This window comes from Carlito syrichta, unplaced genomic scaffold, assembly GCF_000164805.1.
Source record: "Carlito syrichta isolate Samal-C Ts95f unplaced genomic scaffold, Tarsius_syrichta-2.0.1 Scaffold305786, whole genome shotgun sequence".
In the NCBI taxonomy this organism is placed as follows: domain Eukaryota; kingdom Metazoa; phylum Chordata; class Mammalia; order Primates; family Tarsiidae; genus Carlito; species Carlito syrichta.
This window is the reverse complement of record NW_007249882.1, coordinates 14,852-41,407: the sequence shown is the minus strand read 5'-3', so window position 1 is coordinate 41,407 and position 26,556 is coordinate 14,852. Positions and strand designations below refer to the sequence as shown.

Below are 26,556 nucleotides of genomic sequence, written 5' to 3'. Positions count from 1 at the left end.
AGCATTATGATAGAGTAACTTGACAGACATTTTATTCATACATTTAAGGGTCAGCAAAAATAATGGCTTTTTTAAAGTTCAAAAAATATAATACTGTTACTATAAAGTATGAAGACCAAAGAAAACAGAAGCCAGTGAAATTAAAAGATGAAAATAGGAAGTAATGGGTGACTTACCCATTTCAGGACTTCCTCCTGCTATTTTCTGATTTCCAAGTGTTTCCAGAATGGATTTTAGCAGGAAAAGTACAGCAGAGATCAGATAAGTTACTGTGCAGTCAAGAAGTCTGTCATAATGTCTGTCGTGAAGTTTGGATACAATGAGACCAGGAATTGGCATTGCTCTTAAGATCCCAGATCCAACTTTTTTCCACTTTAGAAGATATTACTATACAGTCTGTAATTGATTATTTGCATAGATAGGGGAAACAACAACCACCTCCCAACAATTTAAGCACTCTGTTTGAAATAACAGTTTCGTTATCTCACAATTTTGGGTTGCAGTGAAGGTCGGGAAACTAGAGGTACAAAGATGTGAGTCATAAAAATAAAGACTATTTTCTTGTCTTCGATATCTGTAGTTCTTTTTAATGAAAATTAAAAGAGATAGGAAACATTCCAGCTGATAAAGAGTAATTCCCTGTGGGGAAGGGAGAGGGCAGGCAGCAAGCAGGTGGAAAAAGACTTGCAGGCAGTTGTCTTAATGTAGACAGGTGTTGCCTCTAATACAAAACTGAACACAAATAGACAATAAGCTCTTATCGCATTTAACAGAAGTAGTGATTAAATTGCCAAATAATATTCAAAGGAGAAAATCGGGAATCAGAGCAAATATACTATTGGTGTGCTACAAATACATCCAATAGCCTACTTTTTCCTCTTTCCCCTCCACAAGGCATTTTAAATGCCACACTGAGCTTCTCTCCTAAACTCTGCAGGTGCTTTTCCACAGGAAGAAGTTGTGCCTGGACCTCCCAAAGGCTGGAACCCCGGTTATCGAAGGCGTCAAGGCTGTAATCTCAGCTATTCCAAGCCAGCCAACGTATTTGCACCGGAGGACCCCAGATCCTGTATCCACGGGGATAACCGGAGTTTCTTCATAAAACCTCTAGACTGATATTCCCGCAGCGGTGATGCTCCAGCCCGAAGGCCAGGAAGACAGTATGCAACGCCGATACTTCCAAGTATATGTAACCAACAAAGTACATGCTTAATGACCTAGTGAAGTTAGAGGACGCTGCCTCCCAGACACCTGTAACGAAGGCCATCTCCATAAAGCTCTGGGACAGACAACTCGATTTCACCAAAGCGGACACCAAAACTCCCCCAGAGGGCTCGAGAGTCGTCTGACTTTCCGGTTGGCCCTTTCGGCCGTCACTCAGCGACTGGTAACGGAGCGTCGTTCCTGGCGCATGCGCACTGCCTGCTTCCGGCTCGCAGGGCTGTGTTCCGGTCTCTCCAAGCTAGGTGGATTTCTTCAGTCTGGTTCTCCCATGTGAGATGGCTCCGGAGTTTGGTCCTTTACCCGAAGGGCCGCTCTTAAAGCTGCTGCCCTCAGACTCTAAAGACCGGGGCACCCAGCGCTGCCGCCTGGGCCCGGCCGCCCTCCGCGCCTTGGGCGCGCACTTGGGCTCGGCGGTGAAGATCTCGCTGCCCGACGGCGGCTCCTGCCTCTGCACTGCGTGGCCTCGGCGGGACGGAGCGGACGGCTTTGTGCAGCTGGACCCGCAGTGCGTGACCCCGGAGGCGACGGTGGGGTTCCGGGGGAGTCTCAGCCTCAGCCGCCTCCTCGTGGTGCCCTGTCCGCCTCTGCGGCGCCTTACCGTATGGCCGGTGTTGCGAGAGCCGGCAGGCGCGCCCGGTGCTCCGAATCCCGCAGCGGTGCTGGAGGCGGCGCAGGAGCTGCTGAGGAACCGACCGGTCTCCCTGGGCCACGTGGTGACCGCTCCGCCGGGCGCCCCCGGCCCGGTGGCTGCCTTGCGCATCGTCGGCGGGACGCCCAGCCCCGAGGTTGCGGGGCTGGTCACCCCTCGCACCCGCATCGGTTTCAGCGTGGAGCCTCCGTCGGAAGCAGAGTCGCAGTCCGAGGTGCTCCTGGGGGGTCTTTCCGAGGCGGCCGACTCGCTGCGGGAGCTTCTCCGCCTGCCGCTCCGCTACCCTCGCGCCCTGGCTGCGCTGGGGTTGGCGGTGCCCCGCGGGGTGCTCCTGGTGGGCCCCCCGGGAGTAGGCAAGACTCAGCTGGTGCGGACGGTGGCCAGGGAGGCGGGCGCGGAGCTGCTGGCAGTTGGCGGCCCCGCGCTGCAGGGCACTCGCCCGGGGGAGACCGAGGAGAACGTGCGGCGGGTCTTCCAGCGCGCCCAGGAGCTGGCTAGCCGCGGGCCCAGCCTCCTCTTTCTGGACGAGTTGGATGCCTTGTGTCCTCGGCGGGGCTCTGCACACCGAGCACCCGAGAGCCGCACGGTGGCTCAGATGTTGACACTGCTGGACGGCATCAATGGGGACCGCGAGGTGGTGGTTGTCGGAGCCACCAACCGGCCAGACGCGTTAGACCCAGCACTGCGCAGACCCGGGAGATTTGATCGAGAGGTGAATAGGCCTGGTGGCTTAGCCCGTTGTCTCTGGAACGTCGGCCTGTAGTGGCTCAGGTTGGCTACCCCGAGGCGTTTGCACCTTAAGTTTAGGAATAGGTGAGGCTGGAGTGGGGCTCTTTGTAAGTAGAGGACATGTTCTATGGCCCATAAGTGATCTGTGGGCCGGGACCTACTATTCTCGAGTCGCATTGTTTTAGGAAGCAGGATGGCCACTAAAGATTAGTTTTGTTGTGCAGATCCTGCAGTTGGTACTACAATCAGTAATGTTAATTCTTAAGAGAACTAGGCCTGCTACAAGCATTTTAAACTCATAGATTTGGAGTGAGAATTTAAAAAAGTAGAAGGATAGCCTTCAGAAGTAAGTGTATTGAAATAAAAAGGGAGTACGCAGGGAAGAACTATCAAACACTAGATCTTATTCCTTCTATCTAACCATATGCTTGTACCCATTAACCAGCCTCTCTTCATCACACACCTACCCTTCCCAACCTCTGGTAACTGTCATTCCACTCTCCACCTCCATGAGATCAGCTTTTAAAGTAATATATTTTAGACTTTAAACTCAAATTATTGTTGTTTTTTTTTTTGCTTTGCATATAGATTGTCATTGGAACTCCCACAGTTGAACAAAGAAAGGCGATTCTGCAAGTGGTTACCTCAAAGATGCCCATCTCCAGTCGTGTTGATTTGGGCCTTCTTGCAGAAATGACAATTGGCTATGTTGGCGCAGACCTGACAGCACTCTGTAGGGAGGCTGCCATGCATGCTCTTCTTCATAGTGAGAAGGTAAGTATTAATTTATGAACAGCTATGTTAATCTTTTTATTAATGTAACATTATTTTTTGGGGGTTAAGAAAGTGGTAAGTACATCTTATTGGAAGATTGGTAGCTTCCACATCTGTTTCTTATAGATTTTATATAGGTACTCATATAATTAGTAATATAGTTGAAGGTGGGGATAAATATGGGCCAAGTACTCCAGGTCGACTGAGTGAATTTTCCCTTACTCCTGTAATAACTTCCTAGCACTGAAGCCCAGAATATCCAATAAAGACATTGTGGCCCCAGGAGAACCAAGTAATTTTTCTTAACTTAAAAAACTTTTTTTTTATTTTGATGCAATTTTAGACTTAGAAGTTGTAAAAATAGTACAAATAATTTCTATATACTCTTCTCCCAGATTCTCCAAATGTAACAGTTTGCCACACTTGCTGTGGGGTTCTTCATGTATATTTATATATTTTTGTTTGTATGCTTGGTGGTTTTTTTTTTTTTTTGAGTCAGGGTCTCACTCTGTTGCCCAGGCTGGCATGCTGACAGCCACCGCAGCCTTGACCTGCTGAGCTCAGGTGATCCTTCTACCTCAGCCTTCCAAGTAGCTGGAACTACAGGCATGTGCCACCATCACTAGCATAATTTTTAAAAAATTTATGCTAGAGACGAGGTCTTGTCATGTTGCCCAGGCTGATCTTGAACCTGTGGGCTCAGGCAGTACTCTTGCCTCAGCTTCTCAAAGTGCTGGGATTATAGGCGTGAGTATTTATTTGTTTTTAATGAAACATTTGAGAATATAGTATAGCCTTCATGCCCATTACCCATGAAAGCTTAAGTTACATTTTCTAAAAGCAAGGACTTAACCATAGTACAATGATCAAGCTTAGGAAATTAACACTGACACAGTACTTTTATGTAATCTAAATAGATTGTAATCTAAAACCAAATCTCAGCCTTTCTTCTGTAACCTTAACTTTTTTAAGAGTACAGGTCAGTTATTCTATAGAATATTCCTCAGTTTGCATTTGACTGATATTTCCTCAAGATTCAGTTCAGGTTTTCATTTGTGGAGGCATGTCATAGAAATGATCTTTTGTGTGTGTGTGTGTGTTTTTCATTGTATCTGTTAGATAGCACATGATATCTCTCTTGCTTGTGAAGTTAACTTTGATTTCTTGAATAAGGTGTTATCTGTGAGATTTCTCCATTATAAAGTTATTTTTCAGCCAGGCATGGTGGCTCACACCTGTAATCCCAGCAGTTTGGGAGACAGAGGCGCGAGGGGAGACGGAGGTGAGAGGGTTGCCTGAGCTCAGGGATTCAGAACTAGCCTGAGCAACATGACAAGACCTTGTCTCTACAGTAAAAGAAAAAAAAAATTAGCCAGGTGTGGTGGCATACACCTGTAGTTCCAGCTACTTGGAAGACTGAGGTGGAAGGATTGCTGGTACCTAGCAGGTCAAGACTTGGGTAACTGTGAGCATGCCACCGCACTCCAGCCTGGATGATACAGTGAGACTCTGACTCAAATAAAAAAAAGATATTATTTTCCCTTTGTTATTAATAAGTATTTTGTGGGGGAAATAAACTTTTATAAACCAGGAGAAGACTGGGCACCTGGAATTTTATTTAATTTTGTCTTTAGCATTCAAGTCTGTAATTCATGACTACCTTTCTTAACAATATTTAGGATATTTGCTTAAATACAATACTTTTCAACACAATTGATTAGAAAATTCAGTCATTTTGTATATAATAAATAATTCCTAAACACTTTCAGAAAAAATTAATTTCAGCAGACTGAGGATTCTGGGACAAAGTTTTACCTTGGTTGTAACACTAAAATTGTCTTTTGATCTTAAACTTCAGAAGGATGATTTATCATCCTAAATTTTGAAAAAGATTTTTACGTAAATAATTTATACTCTTCCTTCCTTTTCCTTTATTTGTACTCTTACATTGAAAGTGGGGAAGAGTTATATGATCTTCTGAATCCTCATCTTGTGGGTTTAGAACCCAAACTACAGAAGTCCCATGTGTAAAGATGTGAGAATATATGTCTTTTGAGGAGATAGGAAGGGAGATTTACATTTAGGATTTCCTGTGCTTTGAAGTTCCAGGTTTGACCTTAAGCATCTCTGGCTTAGGTGGACCAATCAGCTGCTGTCGTCCTAGGGTGGAGCCCACTGCTACTTCAGGATGGGTCTTCCCCGTGTAGTTGCCACAGGTGATGGCTGAGTTCAGAGACAACCAGGGGAAGTGGAAGGAAGAAAGGCAAAAAAGGAAGAAGGGACAGAAACATCTGGGAAGGTATTGGTCCATCCTTTTTTTTCTTTCCCTTACCTGGCAGCTGATGGGCTGCTGCCGCCTCCATACCAGGACAGACAAGGGATACATTAAAATTGGTTAAGCTTTTTGTGAATTATTCCTATTAAAGCATTAAAAATGTAATTTAATGCACATACATTCACACACAGGGGAAAGAATTTGTATGCCCCAAAGGGCTATGAAAGTTGAGGGAAATAATGTATACACAAGTGATCTTGAACTGTAAATGAGATTTTCAAATGTTCGTTGGTATAACCTAAAAGTTAATTAGTATTCTGGTACCTAACATCTGCCAGCCAATAAAAAAGGCTATTTTTAAAAAGTATATAATAGTGTTATTTATGAGAAATTAAACTAGAAAGAAAATTACAAAGAAAATAAGAATTGCCTGACACCTCACTTCTCAGAGATTACAATTGTTAACATTTTGGGGGAAATGCTATTCAGAATAGCTCTATACATATAGATTTGCTAACATATTTTTACAAAAATGGAGTCAAATAGTTTTATTTTTGAAAATGGGAATTGATGGACAATTAAATGTTTAGAGTTTGTTATAAGAAGACCAATACTTTTGAATAAATATTCTACAACTATTATTTATGGAATTCTCAAAACTTTTTTAGCTAACAAAATTTGCTTTAGTGTAATGATCAAGGTTACAAGGGGTCTTCAAAATATAATCTTAGAGAGAAGATAGCTTAAGTATAATGTAAATCTAATAGTCAAAAGGAAATTATTTGCTAATTTGACCATTTAGAGATGGCAAAATATTACTATAAGTAAAGTTAAGACTAGGAAAAATACTTGTAGCTTGATTTCTTTGATATAGAAAGAACTTTTACAAATGAATAAGAAAAGATCAACATTTCAACAGAAAATGAATATTAAGAGATGAACAAATAGTTGACAATAAAAGAAATACCAGTAAACATGAAAAATCTTCAATCTTAATTTTTTAAATTATTTTTTTAGGTTTTTTTTAACTTTTTTATTTTGAAATAATTTATAGAAAAGTTACAAGATCGTTAAAAAGAACTTCCAGTAAACCTTTTATCCAGATTCACTAATTTTTTTAACATTTTTCCAAATTAGCTTCATCATGTTCTCTTTCTTGTTTTCTCCTCTTCTCTCTTCTCTCTCTCTGTCTCTCTAACCACCTCTCCGTCCTCTTTCCTCTCTGTCCCCTTCTGTATATATATGTACATATTATTTATTACTTTGGACCATTTGAGAATGAGTCGTATATATAATGACCCTTAACATTTTAATGTCTTTCCTAAGAACAAGGATGTTCCCATATATAACTACAGTGTGGTCATGTATGGTCATTATATTTAGGGAGTTTAACATTAATACAAAAATATTCTGAAATATGTGGTCCATATTTTGGTAATTGTCTCAATCTTTTTAGCATTGTTTTCCTCTAGTGTAGGATCCAGTTCAGGATATTAGATCGCATTTAGTTTACAGTCTTTTCAAATTTTGAACTTTTTTTTTCGGTCTGGGACATTTAATATTGGCATACTGATGCAGATCAGAGATTCAGGTTACATATCCCCATTGGGAATACTATATAAGTGATGTGAGCCTCACGATGTCCATTGTCTGCTCATTGGTGATGTTAATTTTGGTCAATCAGTAAAGGCAGTGCCCATTTTCTCCACTGTGTGGCTACTATTTTTTCTCTTTGCCATTAATAAGAAGTCTGTGGGGAGACACTTTGAAATATTCTGCCCATCAAACTTTCACTCCTGCATGTAGCATCCAGTTGTCCCAAACAGCCTTTACTATGATGGTTGCAAAAAAGGTAATTTTGTAATCCATCATTCCCTTTACTTCCCTCTGAATTGAAGAAAGTTAGTTACACAATAGTCTGTGCCATTTCTTCGGTCATATTGACAGAAATTTAAAAGTTTGGTAATATCCAGTAATAGGTATGAGGAGCATAGCAGTTCATATTATTGGAGGAGAATAAATTGATGCAGCTTTCTTTGAGGACAGTTTGTTGATAACTGTCAAAGTTGTATATGTGCATCCTCTTAAACCCTTAAATTCTACTTTAAGGAGTTTTATTTTTTACTTTTTTTGAGTCGGGGTCTCACTCTGTCACCCAAGCCAGTGTGCAGTGGCACAATCACAGCTCACTGCAGCCTCGACCTCCTCAGTTCTGGTGATCCTTCCACCTCAGTCTCCTGAGTAGCTGGGCTACAGGCGTGCACCACCACACTGAGCTAACTTTTTGGTAGAGATGAGGTCTTGCTATGTTACCTAGGCTGGAAAACTCCTGGGCTCAAGCAGTCCCCCTCTCTCGGCCTCCCAAAGTGCTGGGCTTACAGGTGTGAGCTACTGCACTCAGCTTGAGGAGACTATTATATACAATATTTGTGGATGAGCATAAGGACTTTCAGTTGCAGGTGTGTTTTTAATGATAGACAATAACCTAATGTTTGTTTAAAAAATAGATATTGTCCTGGTACATTTATTCAATAGTGTATTATGCAGTTGTCAAAAAGAGTGTTGTACTGTATTAGTTGACATAGATTAAGTGAAAAAAGTGCATATTGCTATGGTTCCTTTTGTGTGTCAGTTTAAAAGGATATGTATTGTCATAAAAACATAGTGGAAGGATATACAAGACACTTGACATTTTCTGGGATGGGTACTGGTAGGAATTGGCAGAGACATTTAATTTTTTGTATTATGTGTATAAATTTACTTCATAATAATAACAATAGATTCGCAAAGTCAGAAGAGAATTCTTTTAAGAAAAGTAGTTGTGCTTACATGCCACAAAAAAAGGCCCACCTAATTTGTGGTTTGCTTTTGCTTTTTTGGGTATATTTCTTCAGATCCAGGAAAAGCCTATTATTGATGAAACAGACTTTCTTGAAGCTTTTAAAAAGATTCAACCCTCATCGTTTCGAAGTGTCATCGGACTGATGGACATCAAGCCTATTGACTGGGAGGAGATTGGTGGTCTTGAAGATGTAAAACTGAAGTTAAAACAGGTAAAATAGATAATCAGTTTAAACCAGCATGATATTACAGATTACTATTTTGTGCATTTATGATGAAAACATACCGCATTGAAAAACTGCTCTTGCTACTGCTACTAATGCAATCCTAACATCTAAATCCAGTGATCCCTTTTCAGTCCTTATTTAACTGACCTCTGTAGATGTCAAAACTGTTTTTCATACTTTCCTACCACAACCCTCTTTTTGTTTGCACTTTGCTTTAAAGATTTTATAATCGAGAACAGGCGTCAACAGATTTTCTGTAGAGCGCCAGACAGTAAATGTTTTAAGCTTTGTGGTCCATACAGTCTCTTGCAATCACTCATCTCTGCCATTGTAGCACAAAACCAGTGGTAGATAATATATAAATAGAACATTGTATTCGGAGAAAATTTTATTTATGAAATCCTGTAATTTTCATGTGTCAGAAAATATTACTTTTTTATTTTGTTTCAAGCATTTAATAATGTAAAACCCATTCTTAGTTTGCGGGCTGTACAAATACAAGTGGCAGGCCTTGGTTTGCCCTGACCTCTGATCAAGAAGACATGAAATAGAATGCAATACAGGGACTGGTAAAAGCACATTTTAACATACAGTGACCAGTTTTCACCATGGAAGATGAGGGATGCAGATTTCCAGATTCTTCCACCTGCATTGCAGTTTCAGAAATTGATTTTGCTAATGTGATCTTGTTCTAAGAAACTAGGTTTCTCTAACCACACACATAAAAGACTGATTTATTATAAGTGTTAATACAGTTTACTTATGTTAACTAGGAGCTGTATCTCCAGTGAATGGAATCCTTGAGTCCATGGATAAGAGCATTAATAATATATGCTAATTTTTAAAATGCATTGTCTCATTTCATCTTCACAAGATCCATGAGAGAAATTAATCACACTTTTCTATTGAAAGCACTTTGTTTTTCCTTAGCTTTAAGACATTAAGCCTTCCTGCCTTTCTAAGCACTCCTCTTTCTCCAGCTCCCTCCCCCCACCCTTTTTTTTTTAGTTGGAATTTCACTGTTGCCCAGGCTGAAGTGCAGTAGCTGCTCAGGGCAGCTTCCAACTTCTGGGCCCAATCATCAGCTTCCCAAGTAGTTGGGACTACAGGTATGTGCCACCACACCCAGCTAGTTTTTTTAATTTTCTATAATGACAAGGTCTTGCTATGTTGCTCAGACTGATCTTGAACTCAGGGACCCAAGTGATCCTCCCACCTCTGCCTCCCTAAGTGCTGAGCCACCACGCCTGGCTTCTTTCCTCCCTTAAATGTTAATATTTTAAAAGGCTCGTGGGAGTCCTTTTTTGCAGTGAGACTCTATATATATATGTCGCAGCATTTCTGATCATCAGAACTACTTAGCTGCCTGCCTATCAGATAACCCCAGGAATCTCAAACTTAGCAATTACAAAGTTCAGTTAGTCAACTCTACCCACACACATCTGGATTTTCTACTTAAGTGAATATAGCCAACCACCCCTTTCCCTAAGTCAGAAATCTATCTTTTAAATGTGTGAGGCTAAGAATTTAGTCCCTATGTAAAATACAGTTCAGTTTTGTGTTTCAGATATCCATCCCTCCCATACCATCTTCACTGCTTGTAACACATCCAGTCTTTCCATTTTTGTAGACTGAGTCATTGCAAGAGACTTCTGAGACGTCTCCCTGCCTCTAGTTTCATTTTTTTCTAGTCCATTCTCCATACTGCTTCATTGTTAACTGAAATTTTCAAGGCCCTTTGTGATCTGACTCTTACCTCCACTTAAACTTCATTGCTTCTTGCTTTCTCCCATCCTCTCCTCTGTTTCTGCTTATTGTTGGGAGGATAGATTAGATGGTTTCATGCATCTCTATATGTATTGTTCCTTGTCCTTGGAATGCTCTCCTTTCTGGCCTGGTTATTAGTCTATAAGTCTATCTCTAACAAGAACATAAGTAGCTTAGGTACAGAGAGGGTTCTTATCTTACCCTTTTTTATAGAGAGGTATTACATCGGTAGTAAAGAGCTGGTGCTCTTGAGTTACATTGCCTAGGGTCAGTTCTGGTTCTGCTAAACTGGGTACCCAGTTGTGTAGCTCTCACTAGCAATAAGACCTGGGCAAGTTACTTAACTTTTTAAAGCCCAAGTTTCTGTATCTGTAAAATTATAATAATGATAAAGCCATTTACTCTAGAGTTAATGAAGACTCACTTTCTTTTCTTTTTAATTTTATGTTAGATTCAAGAGGTACATGTGCAGATTTGTAACATGGGTGTATGCATGATGGTGAAGTTTGGGTGTCTACTGAGCCTGTCACCCAAGTGGTGAACCCTTGCTCCCCCTCCTTCCTCCCTTTTGGAGTCCCCAGTATTAGTTGTTCCCATCCTTATGCCCATGTGTACCCAATGTTTAGTTCCCACTTATAAGTGAGAACATGTGGAATTTGTGTTTCTGTGTTAATTTGCATAGAATAATGGTCTCCAGTTGCATCCATGTTGTTGCAAAAGACATGATTTTGTTCTTTTGATAGCTGTATAATATCCCATGGTGTATTTATACTACATTTTCTTTATCTAGTCTATTAAGGACACCTAGGTTGATGTTTTGCTATTGTGAATAGTGCTACAGTAAATATATGAAGGCAGGTGTCTTTTTGGTAGAACGACTTATACTCCTTTGGTTATATATCCAATAATGGGATTGCTGGGTCTAATGGTAAATATATTTTTAGTTCTTTGAGAAGTCTCCAAACTGTTTTCCACAGGGGCTGAGCTAGCTTACATTCCTACCAACAGTGTTTATATGTTTGTTGGCTGCTTGTACATCTTTTTTTGAGAAATGTCTGTTGATGTACTTTGCTCACTTTTTAATTGGATTTTTTGTTTTTGCCTGTTAATTTGTTTAAGTTCCTTGAGATTCTGGATATAAGTCCTTTGTCAGATGCATTGTTTGCAAGTATTGTATCCCATTCTGTAGGTTGTCTCTTTACTCTGTTGATGCTTTTGCCTTGCAGAAGCTCTTTAGTTTGATTAAGTCCTACTTACCCATTTTGGGTTTTGCTGCATCTGCTTTTGAGGACTTGGTCATGAATTCTTTGCCTAGGCTGATGTCCAGAAGAGGTTTCCTAGGCTTTCTTCTGGTACTTTTATAGTTTGAGGTCCTAATATTTAAGTTATTAATCCATCTTGAGTTAATTTTTGTATATGGTGAGCAGAAGGGGTCCAGTTTCACTTTTCTGCATATGGTTAGCCAGTTCTCCCAGCATTATTTGTTAACTAGGGTGTCCTTTCCCCAGAGTTTATTTTTGTTGTCTTTGTCAAAGATCAGTTAGTTGTAGGTCAACGGCTTTATTGCTGGGGTCTCTATTGTTCCATTGGTTTACATGTCTATTTTTGTAACAGTACCATGCTGTTTCATTTATTGTAGCGCTGTAGTAATGTTTGATGTCCTGTAATGTGATGCCTCTGGCTTTGTTCTTTTTGTTTAGGATCGCTTTGGTTATTCGGGCTCTTTTTTACTTCCATATGACCTTAAGTATTGTTTTTTCTAGATCTGTGAAAAATGATACTGTTAGTTTGATAGAGATTGCATTGAATCTGTCAATTGCTTTGGGCAGTGTGGACATTTTAATGAATTGATTCTTCCAGTCCATGAGCATAGATTGTTTTTCCATTTGTTTGTGTCAACATTGATTTCTTTCAGCAGTGTTTTGTAGTTCTCATTGTAGAGATCTTGCATCTCTTTGGTTAGATGTATTCTGAAGTTTTTGTGTGTATGTGTATGGCTATTATAAATGGAATTCTGTTTTTGATTTGGTTCTCAGCTTCAACATTGTTGGGATATAGAAATGCTATTGGTTTTTGAATATTGACTTTTCTATCCTGAGACTTTACTTAGGTCACTTATCAGGCGTAGGAGTCTTTTGGTAGAGTCGTCAGATGATATGATACAGAATCATATCATCTGTGAAAATAGATAATTTAACGTCCTCCTTTTCTATTTGAATACCTTTTCTTTCTTTCTTCCTTTTGCCTGAATGCTCTGGCTAGGACTTCCAGGACTATGTTAATTAGGAGTGGTGACTCATTCACTCTTCATTTAACATTTATTGAGTACCTCCTTTGGGCAGGTGTCTTTCTAGTTACTGGGATTTAGAGATGAACTTTTCTTACATTCTAACAGAGCAGAATGACAGATTCAACGTGGAAAAATAATAATTGTGAGTAAGTGCTCTAAAAGTAAAAGATGGGCAGAAACATAGAGAAAGTGATTACAAGGAGAGGGTTCTGCTTTAACCAGCTGGTTAGGAAAGACCTCCAAGGGAATGACATTTGAACTGAGACCTGAATGATGAAGAATAGCAACACAAAGATCTTGGGAGAATGTTCAGGCAGAGAGAATAGCAGGTAAAGGTCCCGAGATGGGAACAAACCAGGTGTTCGGGAGATAGATTATGTGAGGCCTTGTAAACTGTGGTAAGGCGTTTGGATTTGGATTTTATTCTGGTTCTAATGGTAAGTCATTGAAGAATTTTAAGCAGAAAGTTATATGACCTGACTTTGATTATAAGATCCGTGGGCCAGGCGCCGTGGCTCATGGCTATAATTCCAGTACTTTGGGAGGCCAAGGCGGGAAGATCACTTGAGTCCAGGAGTTCGAGACCAGCCTGGGCAACATAGCAAGACATATCTCTACAAAAAATCAAAAAAATTAGCTAGATGGGGTAATGCACGCTTGCAGTCCCAGCTACTTGGGAGGCTGAGGCAGAAAGATCGCTTAAGCCCAGGAGGTTGAGTCTGTGGTAAGCCATGATTGTGCCACTGTCCACCCACCCACTCAGCCTGAGTGACAGAGTAAACTCTGACTCAAAAAAATCTTTTTTAAAGATCTGTGGCTGCTGTGTAGAGGATAGTGTTTCCAGCTCTTAGGTGCCTAAGAGTTGTTGAATTGAGTGAGTGAATTTACTGAATGATTTGGTGTTTTATTGTAATAGTAAAACAACTCTTCCATCTCTATTTGTGTACTTACAGAGCATCGAGTGGCCTCTGAAATTCCCTTGGGAATTTGTTAGAATGGGCCTGACACAGCCAAAAGGCGTTCTCCTCTATGGGCCTCCTGGATGTGCTAAAACCACCTTGGTGAGGGCCCTGGCAACAAGCTGTCGTTGCTCTTTTGTTTCAGTGAGTGGAGCTGATCTCTTTTCACCTTTTGTTGGAGATTCAGAAAAAGCCTTATCTCAGGTTGGTTATTCTCTCATGTGTTTAAGTTTACTTTTGAATTTTTATTTCATGCCTTATAGACAAATTTCATTTTAAAAAATATTATGGTTTTTTTCTAATTACAAAAGTTATACGTATTTATAGAAAATTTAGAATATACAGGAAAGTATAAATATGAAATCCTCCATAATCCCTCTCTACCTACTGCTAACATTTTGATGAATTTCCTTTGTCTTTTTTTTTCTTTGTAAATAGTATCAAGGGCAGATTTTATATATCTTACATTTATCCTACTTTTTTAAACTTAATATTATTACTTTTGAAATTCTGTAATATTAAATATTCTTTGAAAATATGATTTGAATTTTTAAATGATTCCCCGATTTTTAGAGATGAATCTTTTTTTGTTAAAAATTATGAATGGTAATATGAGAACATACATTCACATGAATAATATATGGCATATATCTTTTTAATATTTTTTTTGTAACAAAAGGTATTTCGACAAGCAAGAGCAAATACTCCAGCAATTGTGTTTTTGGATGAAATTGATTCAATCTTGGGAGCTCGTTCAATCAGCAAAACAGGATGTGATGTACAAGAACGAGTTATTTCTGTTCTCCTGAATGAATTAGATGGTGTTGGACTTAAAACAATAGAGAGAAGAGGAAGTAAATCAACTCAACAGGGTAAATACAAGGAGCTCAAACAAAATGAAGCAGTATTTATTAGCTAAAATGCACCAAAAATCTAGACCAACAGGAAAAGAATACATATATGCTGTAGCTTTTCCTTTGCTGAATTCATCTCTTTAGAAGGATTTATATCATTTCAATTTGACTCTGTCAGATTTTTACAGAGCTAATAAGAATTGTGATTTGGCTAGGAATGGTGAGGTAAATTTTATAATTCTCTTAGATATATGAATGTATATTTTATTTTGCTTAAGATTGAGAAATATAACCGAAGCATGGTGGCTCACGCCTATAATCCCAACATTTTGGGAGGCTGAGGTGGGAGAATTACTTGAGCCCAGGAGTTCAAGACCAGCCTAGGCATCACAGCAAGAATTTCTCTCCACAAAAAATAAAAAAAATTAGCCAGGTATGGTGGTGCACATCTGTAATCCCACCACCTCAGAAAACTTGAACCAGAAAGATTGCCTGAGCCCTGGAAGTGGAGGCTGTGGTGTGAGATGTGATGGCACCATTGTACTCCAGCCTGGGTGATGAAGTGAGACTTAAAAAAAAAAAAGAAAAATTTTTATATAAAACAAGAGATTATTATTTTCGGTAATCTTAGTAATTGAAAACTTTCAGTTTTCTTGAGGAATGGGTTTTCCTTGGTTTTAATGAAGTTAGGATGACCCTTGGATGTTCCCATCCTCGCTTGCTATATCTCTTTTCCAGGTAGTTTGGTATCCTTAAAGTATCTCCGGTAGATCATTTTTCTTTTATTCCTCTCTTGTTCTTACTCATTTTCCCTTTTAAAAATTGTTGTATGGAGGGAGAATTTTGAGCTCCTTAGGAACATATACTAGCATTAGGAGGTACACATAAGGTTGTCTAATCAAATAATCTTATAATGCAGGAATTCCTTCTGCAGCATCTGACAGCATTCACTTAGCCTCTGCTAAAATACTTGCAAACATAGGCATTATGTCACTGGAGAACTGCTCTGATTATTCAACTCAACAAATGATTTTGAAAACTTAATATGTGTAAAGGCCTTGCTGTGTCTGCTGTTAGACATTTCTTTATCCAAGATTTGTATACATGCAACTTAAATTGTTATTATTTCTGCCTATGAAAAGAAAAATAAAGTAAATCTCCTTCTTAAGGACTTGATAGTCAAGTCTTTTCTTAGCTGTATGTCTTCACCTGTTAGTCATATGTTTCTGTCTTGTCTTTTTTTTTAGAGTTGGAATCTCACTCTGTCCCCCATACTGGAGTGCAGTGGCTGCTCCCGGCCACTGCAGCCTCAACCTGCTGGGCTCTGGCGATCATTCCGCTTCCGTCTTCCAAGTAGCTGCCCAGCTAATTTTTGACTTACTGTAGAGATGAGGCGGGTCTTGAACCTGCAGGCTCAGGCAATCCACTCACTTCAGCCTCCCAAAGCACTGGGATTACAGGCTGAGCCACCGAGCCTGACTTGTTTCTGTCTTTTCAAGAAGTCTATTTGAATTCTAATCATTCACTGGGGGCTCAGGTTCATTCAGGTCACCAGATATGTGTTCTGTGCTCTGGGATAAGGCTTTTCTTTGGTTTTCACATGGAGGAATGTCTCTTGGGATTAGCCACTCTCTTCACCATGCACACAAAGTAGCTCTTTGATTAATAATTTATTTCTGGGATACCTTGATATCAAGAAGTTGGCCTGGAAAGGGGGTGTAAGCATTCTAGTCCCAAGAAAAGGATCCCTGTTTAAAAGCAAACAGACCTTCCAATTGATTATTTTTTAAAAAATTGAATAATCGACAACTTAGTGACATTACTTTGTTTTTTCTCAGACTTTCGAGAAGTTTTTAACCGAAGTGTCATGATTGTTGCTGCAACAAATAGACCTGATACGTTAGATGATGCCTTGTTACGACCTGGAAGATTAGATAAGGTTATCTATATTCCACCTCCAGATATAAAGGTAATCATTGTACATATTTTCTCTGTGTGTGCATTCTTAATACATCGATGTCTGTTGTAAGGAGCTTGGCAGAACTAAATTCCAAACTGGATACAGATGTATATAGTGTCCTGCTCACACTGGCTTCCACATTCTTTCTTGCCTGATGAACCTTTGTCAAAATTATAATTATGATCTGCTTTTGCTGAATACTCTGGCCCTGTATTCAGAAAAACATAAACCTAAAAGTAAGGTAGTTATTTTAGTGTTGTAGCAGACTCAAAATACGGAGTCTGTTGAGTCTACTTGACATTATTATGCAACTAGATTGAAGGAATCCTTAAGTGTTAAAAGGATTTTGGAGATTATCTGGGTCAGCATCCTTTTAACAGTGGAGTAATCTGAGATTACAGAGATTATGCTTAATTATCCTTAATTAGTAAATATTTTTGTCTTTAACCTCCAGAGTCATTGATGGAGGGTAAAAGGCACAGAATAAATTTTTTACTTCCTTGACCTTTTATCAAGTTTTGATAGGATGGTAAAACAAATTTTAATGTCTATTATTTAATGTACTTTTAAATTGTATCTGATAATTCATGTATTTCCTTTCTAAGCCACATTTAGTGGCATTATATGTACCCAAAAGAGAAGTTAATCTTGTCTCTTTTTTTTTGAGCTGGAGGCTCACTCTGTCACCCAGACTGGAGTGCAGTGGCTGCTCCCGGCCACTCTGGTGATCCTTCCGCCTCAGCCTTCTGAGTAGCCAGAATTACAGGCATACGCTACCATTCCCGGCTGATTTTTTTATTTATTGTAGAGATGAGGTCTCGCCAAGTTGCCCAGGCGGGTCTCGAACCCAGAGGCTCAGGCAATCCACTCACCTCAGCCTCCCAAAGCGCGGGATTACAGGCTGAGCCACTGAGCCCTTCTTTTTTTTTTGAGTTGGAGTCTCGTCTCACTGTCACCCAGACTGGAGCGCAGTGGCACGCTCCCGGCCACCACAGCCTCAACCCTCTGGGCTCCGGCGATCCTTCCTCCTCAGCCTTCCAAGTAGCTGGAACTACAGGCGTGCACTACCACGCTCGGCTAATTTTTGATTTATTATAGAGATGAGGTCTTGCCAAGTTGCCTGGGCGGGTCTTGAACCCACGGGTTCAGGCAATCCTCTCACCTCGGCCTCCCAAAGTGCTGGGATTACAAACTGAGTCACCAAGCCCGGCCAATCTTGTTTCTTAAAGAGATGTTTATAGTTGGCTATTTAAAAAATTAATTATAAAACATTAAGGTTTTTCATATTGTCATTAATTATTTCTGCCATTGCCATATGGACCACTGATTACTTAGTCTTTCTAACCCTTTGGGGTTAAAAAGTGATTTTTTTTTTTTTGAGTCAGGGTCTCACTTTGCCCAGACTGAAGTCAGTAGCTCTATCACGGCTCACTGCAGCCTCTACCTCCTGGGCACAGGTGGTTCTTCCACCTCAACCTCCCAAGTATGTGCCACCAAGCCCAGTGAATTTTTTTGTTTGTTGTAGAGACAAGGTCTCGCTATGTTGCTCAGGCTGGTCGGTCTCAAACTCCTGGCCTCAAGCAGTCCTCCCATCTTGGCCTCCCAAAGTACTAGGATTACAAGTGCAAGCCACCATGCCTGGCCCTGATATTTTTTTTTTAATTCTTTGGTTCTCATATATGTACTTCCTCTGTAATGTGATAGAAAAATTGTTCTGCCAGGCGTGGTGGCTCATGCCTATAATCCCAGCACTTTGGGAGGCCAAGGTGAGAGGATTGCCTGAGCCCACGGGTTCAAGACCAGCCTGGGCAACCTGATGAGACCCTCCCCCCATCTCTACAATAAGTCAAAAAAATGTAACCAGGTGTGTTGGCACCTGTAGTTCCAGCTACTTGGAAGGCTGAGGTGGAAGGATCGCCTGAGCCCAGCAGGTCGAGGCTGCAGTGACTGTGAGCGTGCCACTGCACTCCAGCCTGGGTGACATGGTAAAACTTCAACTCATAAAAAAAAAAAAAGGAGCCGGGCTCGGTGGCTCAGCCTGTAATCCTGCGCCTTTGGGAGGCTGAGGTGAGTGGATTGCCTGAGCCCGTGGGTTTGAGACCCGCCTGGGCAGCGAGACCTCATCTCTACAAAAAAATCAAAAAGTTAGCTGGGTGTGGTAGCACGCGCCTGTAGTTCCAGCTACTTGGAGGGCTGAGGCGGAAGGATCGCCGGAGCCCAGCAGGTCGAGGCTGCGGTGGCCGGGAGCGGCCATTGCACTCCAGTCTGGGCGACAGAGTGAGACTCCAACTCAAAAAAAAAAAAAAAAAGGAAGAAAAAGTGTTCTATGTGTCATTGCATCAAACATTAATGTTATTAGATTATAAGTATATTGTCTTTTATTTTGTTTCAGGGCAGGCTTTCTATTTTAAAAGTCTGTACAAAAACCATGCCAGTAGGGCCTGATGTCTCCTTAGAGAAGCTAGCAGCAGAAACCTGTTTTTTTTCTGGAGCTGATCTTAGAAACCTCTGTAAAGAAGTAAGTTAATTAGTGAAAAAACCTGTGGTTCAAAACATTTCTTCACACATTGAAATCTTCATTCACTTGAAAGTATTTACTAAAAGACTGCAATGTACAGTGTGACACTATACAATGTGAAACAAACAGATGCAACCCTTTATAGAGCCCACTACCATTGTTGAGGGGGAATGCAGTGCAGAGAAGCAAATCATTATACTGAATTGGCTGTTGAAAATATGTAGTGAGTTGGGGAAGCTTAGGGTGCTGTGAGAGCACCTAGGCCCAGAGGAGGATGTGAAACTGAAATTGGAAGAATGATTAGGGAGTTCGGTAACTAATGTAGGAAAGAGGAATGTTTGGCGGCAGAGGGAATTTATGTGCAAAGGATTGGAGGTAAGAGATGCTGTGACATTGTTGAAGCTTGGAGTGGAGAATGGCAAGAGATAAAGTTGAAAAAGTGGGCAGTGGCCAGAGCACACAGGTCCTTGTAAGCCACTTTAAGTCCTTTGGGTTTTATTTTGAGAGCAAAAGAGTTTTTCCTTTTTCCATAAACTTTTTACTAAATATAATATACAGAAAAATGCAAAAATCATTTATAGTTCATTGAGTTAAAATAAAGTGATCACATTTTTGTAACCACCACTCATTGTCAAGAAATAGAACATTATCACATTAACATTATCCTTTGAGCCCTTTCGCAAACTCCTTCCAAAAAGAAACCACTCTCTTGACTTCCAAAACTAGAGATTAGTTTTCCTACTTTTGAACTTTATGTAAATGGAAGCATACAGTATACATTATTTTCTGTCTGCTTCTTTAGTCCAAGAAATTAATGGTTTTGTGTATAGCCATGAATATTCATTCTACATTTATTTGACTTTTACTTTTTAACATTTGGGTTGCTACTTTTTTTGTGTTATGCTGCTCTGAACAGTCTTGCACGTGTCTGTTGGCTCATGTGTGTACTTACGTCTATTTTATGTACATATATAGCTACAAGAATTGCTGAGTCATAGAGTGTGTGTGTGATCTTTTCCTTTATTATTTTAGTGTTGGCTAAAGACATTCCTACTTGAAGGTCAAGAAGATATTTCTCATCTCTAAAAATATATGGGTTCATAATGTATTTATTATTCCACAACTTTTAAAAAAAAGTTTAATATAGAAGAAATTAGGTCTACAAAGTAGATTTTTAATCACCTTATTTAACTTGTTTTTAGCAACATGAATATTGGAATCCTATGGAGACTGAGATTACGTATTTGTATTTTAAAGTATTAACCTTATATTGCTTTTTAAAAATGAAGTATATTGTTCCTGTTGCTTGGGTCTTACAGGCTGCTTTGCTGGCTCTGCAAGAAAACGGACTAGAAGCAACCACAGTGGAAGAAGAGCACTTCCTAAAATCACTTGAGACTATAAAACCATCCTTAAGTCAGAAGGACTTGACTTTATATGAAAATTTGTTTAAGAAAGGATTTTCTAACTTAGAAGATATTTAAAAATTACTTTACTCTCTTGTTCAGTTGTTCACATTATTTGAAATGTGAACTTGCCTGCAGTTTGCAACTTCACAGTTTTAGAAGTTGTGTATATTTCCTGTAAATAAAAAAACTTGTGCCTGATAATATAAGGCTCATCTTATTTCTAAAGAGATATATTAAATAAAATACTGTAATTCAGGAAGAAAGGGTATGCATGTGTATGTGTGTGTGTGTGTTGATTTTGTTCTGAGGGCAGTTGGTTTTGGTTGATTGATTGCTTTGAGTCAGAGTCTTAGTCTGTCAACAGATTGGAATGTAGTCGCACACTCACAGGCACCACAGCCTGAACCTGTTGGGCTCTGGTGATCCTTCTGCCTCAGCCTTCCAAGTAGCTGGAACATGCCACCACCCCTGGCTAATTTTGACTTATTGTAGAGACGAGGTCTTGCCAAGTTACCCAGGCTGGTCTCGAAGCCCTGGGCTCAGGCAGTCCTCTTGCCTCTGCTTCCAAAAGTGCTAGAATTACAGGCGTGAGCCAACACGCCCAGATGGTTGATTGCTTTTTAAACTAAAATAAATTCATAGTTACAGAAAAGTTGTAAAAATAGTACAAAGAACTCTTTAATAGCAAGATTCACCAATTTTTAGCATTTTGCCACATTTGCTTTCTCTATTCAGAAAAAAGCATTTTCCTGAATGCTTTTGAGAACAGATTAGACACATCATGTCTCTTTACACCCTAATGCTTCAGGGTATGTTTGTCACAAATAAGGTTATTTTCCCATATGACCATGATGCAGTTAACAAATGCAGAAAATTTAACATTGATACAATATTTTAATCATCCAATGAATTTCATGCATTGTCTCAATAATATCCTATATAGTAATTTTTCCCACTACAGGAGCCAGACTAGGGTCACACATTACATTTAGTTGTCATATTTCTTGTGCCTCTTTTAACTTAAAACAGTTCTTTTTTTTTTTTTTGAGTTGGAGTCTTACTCTTTCAGACTGGGGTGCAGTGGACACTCCTGGCCACCGCAGCCTTGACCTGCTGGGCTCCGGCGATCCTTCCGCCTCAGTTTTCCAAGTAGCTGGAACTACAGGCACGCGCTACCATGCCCAGCTAATTTTTGATTTATTGTAGAGATGAGGTCTTGTCAAGTTGCCCAGGTGGGTCTCGAACCCGTGGGCTCAGGCAATCCACTCACCTCAGCTTCCCAAAGTGCTGGGATTACAGGCTGAGCCACCGAGCCCAGCCTTAAAACAGTTCTTAATCTTTCTTGACCCTGATAGTTTAAGAGCATAGACCAATTATTTTATAGAACAATTCACTCCTGGATCTGTGTGTCTGATGTCTTATCATGATAGACTCAGGTTACGTATCACCAGTGGGCATTAGATAGTGGTGTGTCCTCTTGAGTATCATAGCTGGCGGCGCATGACATCTACACATTATTGGTAATGTTAATTGTGATCACTTATTTACAGTATTATGTGGCTGTTATTTTCCCTTTTGTAATTAAAGTTTTAAGAAGGTGGATATATATACATTTTTATTTTTATTGCAAAAGTAATTTAGAATACTAGAAAATGCAGATAAATGCAAAGAAGAAAACCCTTTGGTGTTTACCTTCCAGTCCTTCATGCATGTAAAACCAAAAAGTAATGAGATTGCTTAACTCTTGTTTTTCTCACCTAACAATAGCTGGTAAACATCTTACCAGACCATTCTGCACAAAGTGCCATGCTGGTTGCTGGGACATCCAGTGAACAAGACAGACATGGCATTGACAGGCCAGCTGGAAAAACACCTTAGACAAATTGTCAAATTTTTTTTTTTTTTTTTTGAGTTGGAGTCTCACTTCGTCACCCAGACTGGAGTGCAGTGGCCACTCCCGGCCACCGCAGCCTCGACCTGCTGGGCTCCAGCGGTTCTTCTGCCTCAGCCTTCCGAGTAGCTGGAACTACAGGCGCGTGCTACCACGCCCGGCTCATTTTTTTTTTTTTTTGATTTATTGTAGAGCTGAGGTCTTGTCAAGTTGCCCAGGCGGGTCTCGAACCCACGGGCTTGGGCAATTCACTCACCTCAGCCTCTCAAGGCGCGGGATTATAGACTGAGCCACCGAGCCCGGCTGAAAGTATCTTTTTCAATTGTAATTATAGTCACTGCACTGTCTCCGCAGATTCTACATTGGCAGACTCGACCAACCACAGGTCCAAAATATTTGAAAAAGTAAAAAATAACAATAAAATCTTACAAATAAACAATCCATTGTAAAAACTACATTTCATTTACATGGTATTAGGTATTGCAAGTAACTGAAAGATGATTTAAATGTCAGGGACTTCAGCATCCCTGGATTTTGGTATCTGAGGGAGTTCCTGGAAACACGGATGACTATATAACTTCTCAACAGAACTTTGGAAGTCTGAGAACAAAGACCATGTGTCTTCTTACTGAAATGCTCAATAAATGACAAAGTCAGATGAAGAATTTCTTTGATTCAGTTTTAATCTGATTTGAAGATGGCTCTGGGCAACTTCCAATAGCTGTATTTATCTGTGAGAAAATTATAACACTTCAGCTTCTAAACCCGTTTTTTTCTGTTATACTAGGAAGAGTGAACAGTTTTCCCAATAAACTGAGCTCAAATTGCTTTCTGGGCCACATTAACAGTCAATCTTAAACAATACACAACATCTCCAGAACCCCCAAATTTAGCAAATCTAGTGTTTAAGTCTGGTAATAAGGTAGCCACTGAAGGATGGGGTGTGAGGATTAACACAGTTAAGAGATAAGCAAAAAGAATTTCAACAAAAAAGTTTAATAAAGGAAAATTACATGCTTCTTGCAAAACCTGAATGGGTCTGATTAAAATCTAAGTTTAAATTCCTGAGTCAGAACCAAGCCGCCAATTCTGGGTGGCAGTAGAGAAGGTTCTAGAAGTTTCTGGCAATTGAGGGTGGAGAGAGGAAGCTACCTCAAAGGATAAGTGCTTTCTGATGCTGGTGAGTGTCCTGGGTAGGCTCCTTTGGAGGCTGCCAGACTTTGAAAGAGCAGGAGTTGTGCTGCTTCTCATCCTAGTCATCCAGGTGGCACTGGCCTGGCGGCACCTTCTGAGTTTGGCTGCAGGGAAGACCCTGATTTTATCCCTAACCTCTAGCTGCTGGTGGTGAGGCTATAAATTCCATTACATTTGGAGGTAGGAAGTCTTTCTATTGCTAAAGAACTGGATGACAGAAAATTCTTTTCTGGGTAGTCTTGCCTTCAGTAACTTCAGACAAAAGGGCAAAAAAAAAAAAAAGAAAAAGAAAAAAAATCTGAAAATTCAGCCTACTCAGCGTGAAGACAAGGATGAAGACCTTTATGATGATCCACTTCCACTTAATGAATAGTAGATATATTTTTGTTCTTGTGATTTTAATAACATTTTCTTTTTTTCTGGCTTACTTTGTTGTAAGAATACAGTATATCACATATATAACACACAAAATATGTGTTAATAGACTGTGTTATTGGTAAGGCTTCCAGTCAACAGGAGGCTATTAGTTAAGCTTTTTAGGGAGTCAAAAGTTATATATGGATTTTTGACTATGCGGGGTAGGGGATTGGTGCCCCTCGCCCCTGAGCTGTTCAAGAATCATCTGTGCCTGCTTTTGCAACAGTATTTATTGAGCAAATAATTTAAATTTCAAAATTGCTGCAATTGCTTTAACATGTACGTTTGATTAACTGTTAAATGAGCCACCCAAAGCACAGTGTTGTAATTTCAGGAATCTAGGGAAAGACTAAACTACATATTGACCTTGATCTCCCAAAAGCTCCATACAACCAGGTATTAACAAAAAGGGGGGAAACTGTGGCTTTCTGGATTTAATTCTCATTGCTGCAGATAGAAATAAGCAGATCTTCAAGATGATATGGGCACATTATATCTGTTACTACACATCATTCGTAAATTTTTTAAGTGTTATTCTAAACATTTCCAAACATGCATAAAATAGGACAGTATAGCAAGCTCCCACATACCTATTAGCGACATTAAGTTAATGTTAGTTAGGGTTTGGAGGGTAAGGGTGGATGGATGGATGCAGAGGTGTGCAGCACCGCAGTAAAACGCCCAGAGATGCGCGCTGGTAACCAGAGATCCGAGTAATGCAAAGATTTGCAACACACAAAGAGGTGAAAGAAGAAAAGATTTATTTAAGAAAGGTTCACTTCCTACAGACAAGAAGCGGGCCAGCACTCCAAGGTGAGTGTGGCCCCGTAGCCCCCGGAGCCCTAGGCTTAAATCCTTTCCCCTGGAGATGTTGCAATCAGGTAGACGTGACTGCCGTGACTGCCTTGTTGACCACCTGGGAATGTCTTGGTCACCATGCACTGAGTCACGCATCTTACCACCCTTGGGAAGTTATACAATGGGCCGATACTGATCATGCTTGAGAAATCTGTGTTTCCAAAAAGACAAATTACAATAGGCCGGTACCAGTCATGCTTGAGGGGTCTGTGTTTCTGAAAAGACAAAGTGGGCAAAGTTAATCTATACCTAGAGTATGCATTTCTCCAGGACATAGCTTCTACGTTCTCATCATTGTGTTAGGGTTTAGAAACAAGATAAAAAATGGCTTCCTGCTCTCCGTCTGTCCTTTCAGTTAATACTTTGCTAAATTTGCTTACTTTTTCAGTTGAAGAATTTTGAAGTAAATCCCAGTCATCATGATATGTCTCCTTTAAATATTTCCATATAACAATCTCTATAAAGGGAGGAGCATTTTATATAACCATAAAGCCATTATCACACCTAACAAACTTAACAATATTCCTTTAATATTATCTCATGTCTAGATCCTGTTTAAGTCTCCCAATTGCCACCAAAATGTCTTTTTACAGTTGGTTTGTCTATTTGTATGTTCAAATAAATAACCTACTTTGCTAAGTCTTCTCAGACACCCCCCCCTTACTTAGAATTAATCACCTACTCTTTGGCACCAGATCATACCTTGGGCTAGTTATTTATTAGCACTAAATAAGAAGCATCTTGAAGTAAGAAACTAAGGTCTTATTAATCTTTTTAATTCTACTGTGCCCCATCCTCAAAACAATGCCTAGACTATTACAAAACAGCATTACGTTTTGGAAATGACCCTGGCAAAGCTGGGATCTGAGTTTAAGGTCATTAGTAGGCAAGAGTTATATGTTTTCATTTTAATTTGGGGGTCAGGAAACGGTTCTGTAAGATTTTGGGACATTTCGGTTTTAACTTTAACTTACAGCTCAAACTTCAAACTGTGTTTTTAAACAACCGCGCTTCTGCCCTTGACTTAATTGCAGTAGCCAAGAAAGGGGTGCAGAAAGCGCGCTGGTGTCGGGGCGGCAGACAGACCTGCGTTTCGTGACATCTCCTCCAGTTACCCGCGGTGTGACTCCAGCTTCTCTGACTCTTAGTAATGTGCCCAACTTGCAAATTGCTGAGAGGAACAGGCTCGGTGTCCGGCCCACAGCCCCGGCTAGAGGGAATCCTCATTCTGTCCACGGTTCTACCGCCGTCGGCAAACGCTGCGGAGCAAGGCTGCGGTCTAGGGGAGACGTGGGAGCAAGCCCAAGAGCAGCCCGCCAACGGGGTTGTTTGCAGAAACGCACCTTTTCCCGGAAGCCTCTCCAGCTGATTCTTTCGTTTCTGCTCCCTCAACCCCGGTTTTCTCGGTGGAAAAAAATCAGGATGCCATGGGAGTTGTTAAGAAAGGAACTTTACAATTTAATTCACATTATCTCCATGTGTGCGCTGCGTCAAATCTGGGAGCTTTTAATGTGATTGGATTCATTCTAATTATCCGCCTGCACCTGGGCGCCCTCCACCCAACCCACTCCGCCCCCCCAGCTCCGCGGTGCCTTTTCCGGATCCCCTTTCAGAAGCTTGGCTTTCACCAGGCCTTGGCCATCAGCGCTTCCCTTGCTCTCGGGTTCCACCTCCAACCCCCGAAGCCTCCAGATGCCTTGCAGGTCCTGGAAAGCCCGAG

At 40.4% G+C, this 26,556-nt stretch overlaps 1 protein-coding gene across 2 annotated transcripts; it reads left to right on the top strand.

Annotated features, from left to right (window-relative positions):
- Positions 1 to 1,475: 1,475 nt before the first annotated feature.
- SPATA5L1 (spermatogenesis associated 5 like 1) lies at positions 1,476 to 20,735 on the top strand. 2 transcript variants are annotated; one of them, XM_008062652.2, is made up of 8 exons: positions 1,476 to 2,585; positions 3,191 to 3,376; positions 8,546 to 8,704; positions 13,730 to 13,939; positions 14,415 to 14,607; positions 16,428 to 16,558; positions 18,942 to 19,067; positions 20,387 to 20,735. In XM_008062652.2, exons 1-8 carry the CDS (start codon positions 1,500 to 1,502, stop codon positions 20,549 to 20,551), a joined length of 2,256 nt encoding a protein of 751 aa, XP_008060843.1. In that variant the 5' UTR covers positions 1,476 to 1,499; the 3' UTR covers positions 20,552 to 20,735. The 2 variants fall into 2 exon arrangements, with proteins under 2 accessions (XP_008060843.1, XP_021570475.1); XM_021714800.1 differs by having other exon boundaries at positions 14,415 to 14,645; positions 16,430 to 16,558; positions 20,387 to 20,682.
- Positions 20,736 to 26,556: the final 5,821 nt, after the last annotated feature.

What these genes read in the sequence shown, in the direction of transcription:
- SPATA5L1 (XM_021714800.1), top strand. Translation starts at nt 1,500, where the DNA reads ATGGCTCCGGAGTTTGGTCCTTTACCCGAAGGGCCGCTCTTAAAGCTG. An exon ending in TAAAACTGAAGTTAAAACAG is followed by an intron (nt 8,705 to 13,729) that starts GTAAAATAGATA and finishes GTGTACTTACAG; the next exon opens with AGCATCGAGTGGCCTCTGAA. An exon ending in CAGAAAAAGCCTTATCTCAG is followed by an intron (nt 13,940 to 14,414) that starts GTTGGTTATTCT and finishes TTGTAACAAAAG; the next exon opens with GTATTTCGACAAGCAAGAGC.